Below are 3,696 nucleotides of genomic sequence, written 5' to 3'. Positions count from 1 at the left end.
ATGATTTCTCTCTTCTCCACCTCAATATTTTCCCTGTGTGTCACTCCCAAGATAGTACCATTGTACATGTTCTTAGATTTTTTCCCCCTCTTTTTTTAAGGAAAACATGCCCTCTTCAGGTGTGTCCATCTATTCAGTGGAAGCCCACCCTTCTTTACAGCTCTGTACTGTAGCTGCATTTACACTAGGAGGCCTGACTGAGCTAGCCGTTATTTCCCCAAAAAAAGTAAGAAGAGAGCTAGCCCGTGATCGTATTCATTGGCCACAAACAAACACAGGATCCAACCACCATAAGACAGGGCCCAGACCAAGCCCATCTTCTGATCCACCTTAGTTTGTCTAGTCCTGCTGGACTATCTAGATTGATATTCTCAAAAAAAAAAGAGTATCTAGATTGATAAATAAATAGTCAGATCGATACAGTCAGCTACTGACACCAAGTTGCTCTGAAAAAACAACTACTGACACCAAGTTGCCCTAAAAAGGTTTATTCTCTCTAAAAAAAATAGCAGCACCAAATCTCATTTTCATTTACAGTCTTTCAGATCGATGGAAGATCTACTTGTGGCTTCACTTTTCCAACAACAGAAAAATGTTGCCCCGTGGGAGTATTAAGTGTTCGTTTTCACCACCGACAACCCGATTCAGACATTCAGTGTACATGTAAGTCTCTCTAGAAGATAACTTAATAACGGCTAAATAGCTGAAGATAAAATGCAGTGCTAGTAGAATTTAATCACCCAACGACGGCTTGATTCAACAGTGAAACATTTCGTCACATTTTAGCCCAAACTTTCTCGCCGGTTCAATAACAAGAGAAGAAGAAAAAGAGCAGCAAAACTGAACATTTAACAAAAGAAAGAAGAGAAGCAGCAGCCACCAAGAACTACTCGTAAGCTATCCAAATCCATGCACAACATGCACGCACGCAGCTAGTCTCCATCGATCTGTCGGTCTCATGAACCATGATCTTCTTCTTACAAGAGGCACGCGGCGGTGGCGGCTGCCACCACGGCGACCAGGCTCCTCCATCCGGCGCCGACGGCGGTGGCGGCACCGGCGGGCGGGGCATCTTCCTCGTCCTCGTCGTCGCCCGAGGGCGCCTTGGCTGCCCCCTTGGCCGACGAGGGCTTCTTGCCGGGGGCCGGCGGCGCGGACGCCGGGGGCTTGGGGCCGAAGAGGTCCATGGGCAGCAGCACCTTGTCGACGGAGTAGACGGCGAGCGGCCTGGTGGCGCGCAGCGCGGTGCCGACGGTGGTGTGGACGATCCCCGTGGAGACGTTGACGGCGCTGTTGCTGGTGGCGGTGACGTTGACGGTGCAGGGCCCGTCGGTGCCGGAGGCCTGGGTGCGGACGGGGTTGCTGGCGGTCTCGAAGGACTCCATGGAGTAGAAGGTGGGGATGATGTGGGCCTGCACCAGCGTCACCTGGTCCTGCTGCGAGAGCGAGTTGAGGGTGCCCGGCTTGAGGCTGTTGAAGGCGTTGTCGGTGGGGGCGAACACCGTGAAGCCCGTGTCGGAGTCGTTGGCCTGCGCGTTCAGCTGCGTGTCCTGCTGCGTCGACGCCATCAGCCGGATGAACTTGGTGTACTGCCCGTTCTTCTCCAGCACCGCCGTCACGTTCGGCGCCGCGGACGCCTTGGGCGGCGTCCCCGCCGCAGGCGCGTCCGGCGTCTCGGGCGCCTCGGGCGCCGGGGCCGTCGACTTCTGGCTCAGCGCCGCCGGCACCGCCGCCAGCAGCACCGCCAGCAGGATGAGGGCTCTCCTGGACGACGTCATTGCTGGAGGAGTGGTGCTAGATGGAGGCGCTGGCTGGCTGTGTGGCTTGGCGAGAGTGTGGAGTGCTGAAAGCAGGGGAAGGTGATGTGATATATAACTGGGGATTGGGATGGGGATGGAGCTGTGTGAGGGAGGAGGCGAGATGGGAAGGGAGGATGGTAACGGACTGGCTAGTTAGTGTTGACCATGACCGCCGGGTGATATGGCTACCGACACGGTGCTAGTGGGGGCGCATGGATTGGGGAGAAGATTAAGGCCAACTTGGCCGTGCGATCCTGAGATTAATTAACCAGAGGCCTCAGCTCAGCTCAGCTCAGCTGCAGAATCGTTCAGATGCAGAGCGACTTTGGCAAGTAAATTTCTTTTTTGAATGTTGATGGCAAATAATTATGAAGTACACATGCCAGATGAGCTTCAAGTTGATCCTCTCTTTAGGAAAGGTAAGCGAACCAATTTAAAAGGGTGTCTTCAGATGCTGGCGCTGAATCCAATCTGCTGCAGCCTTTGGTTGCAGGTGTGGTGGTGCGTGATGGGGCGGGCACTGCAGGACAGTCTGGGCAGTTTTTGTTTCCGTGACAAAATGGCATGTGAAGAAATGCTCGTTCGGGGTGAAAGAGGGCCGCTGCAGGTGCAGGGATCACACTGTGTCACTCACATGGATCACACTGTGTCATTCACATGGACTGCTGCTGCTGCTCCTATTGCTAACATGTTTGCGGTCTCTTGCTATGAAATTGTTCGCACGATCTGAAATCGCCAGCGGAGGGCAAACCTGAAGAAGAAAAGGGAGCGCACTGACTGAACATGGCTAGATTCTATCGTCTGGCAGCTCCGCCAGCAGCTCCGTTCGTTCTACCGACAGAAATGTGTGTCCGCGTGTGCGCCGATCGAGAGCGGCGACGCGGAAGCAGCTGTAGAGTGTAGCCCAGCTGCTTCCCCGGAAAAGAAAAGACACAAAAAGAGACCCGTGATCTGCATCGAAACTGTCTGTGATGATGAGCCTACAGTTGCTCGCTGGAGCAGGATGGAGCTGCTACTCAGCTACCGCTCATCAACTTGGCCGTGCCTGCCTTGCCTTGCTCGACCGCCCCAATGATTCGCTTCCGTTTCTTTATCCATGGAAATTTCAAGAATCTCTCGGGCTGATTAATCTGCCCGAAAGATCTGCTCTCGCAAGGCCATGTCAAATTCACCCCGTAATTAGCCCGTGAAAGTCCGTTGATGTAGCATTGCTCGGAAAATATAGGTCATCAGGTGCTTGGTGTCCTTCTCCCCGCAAAAAAAAAAGGTGCTTGGCGTCCTTCAGCTTATTGTCCGATCAAACTGCGCGCGGGATTTTTTGAAAAATGATGATGGTTGGGTTGGGTGTACCCCGGGATCGAAACCAGCTCGATCGAAGTGGACGTGAATATGTGCAGGAGCAACGAGGTTGGTTTCGTGAGAGAAAAACAGAGAATCTTCCTGATTTCTGTAATTCTGTTGTACGTTCCGCTCACCGGCCTCTGATAATACTTATCAGAGCAACATGTCGTGGATTTTGCCATTGACTTTTTGCGAGATCTATCCTCGTATCATGTGAACTAAACTAATTGACCGATCGCAAGAACAGAAAAAACTTACTGCTGAAATTACTTCTTCTTTTTTACTGCTGCGGTACATTTCTGTCTCTCACTCTCTCATTCCGCGAAGCACGGCGCCTTTCAAGATGCAGTCGATCGGGTTAGCACATGTGATACGTGAAGCAGAAAACCAGTCTTGGGATTAGACATAGCTCCATCGTAGATTTCTGTCAGCTCTTTGGGACAGCGAGGTTACGGCTTCTCGCCGTACTTATGCAACGCCGATATTTGCTCGACCACCCCAATGATCCGTTCCCGTTTCTTTATCACTGGAAATTTTGAAGAATCTCTCGGGCTGG

The 3,696-nt window shown here is 52.3% G+C and overlaps 1 protein-coding gene across 1 annotated transcript; it reads right to left on the bottom strand.

Annotated features, from left to right (window-relative positions):
- Positions 1-731: 731 nt before the first annotated feature.
- LOC123068205 (fasciclin-like arabinogalactan protein 6) lies at positions 732-1,888 on the bottom strand. Its single transcript, XM_044490694.1, has one exon. The coding sequence runs from the start codon at positions 1,776-1,778 to the stop codon at positions 978-980; it is 801 nt and encodes a 266-aa protein (XP_044346629.1). The 5' UTR covers positions 1,779-1,888; the 3' UTR covers positions 732-977.
- Positions 1,889-3,696: the final 1,808 nt, after the last annotated feature.

Source organism: Triticum aestivum, chromosome 1A (assembly GCF_018294505.1).
Source record: "Triticum aestivum cultivar Chinese Spring chromosome 1A, IWGSC CS RefSeq v2.1, whole genome shotgun sequence".
In the NCBI taxonomy this organism is placed as follows: Eukaryota; Viridiplantae; Streptophyta; class Magnoliopsida; order Poales; family Poaceae; genus Triticum; species Triticum aestivum.
The sequence above is the reverse complement of the archived record's forward strand: the minus strand, read 5'-3'. Positions and strand labels throughout refer to the sequence as shown.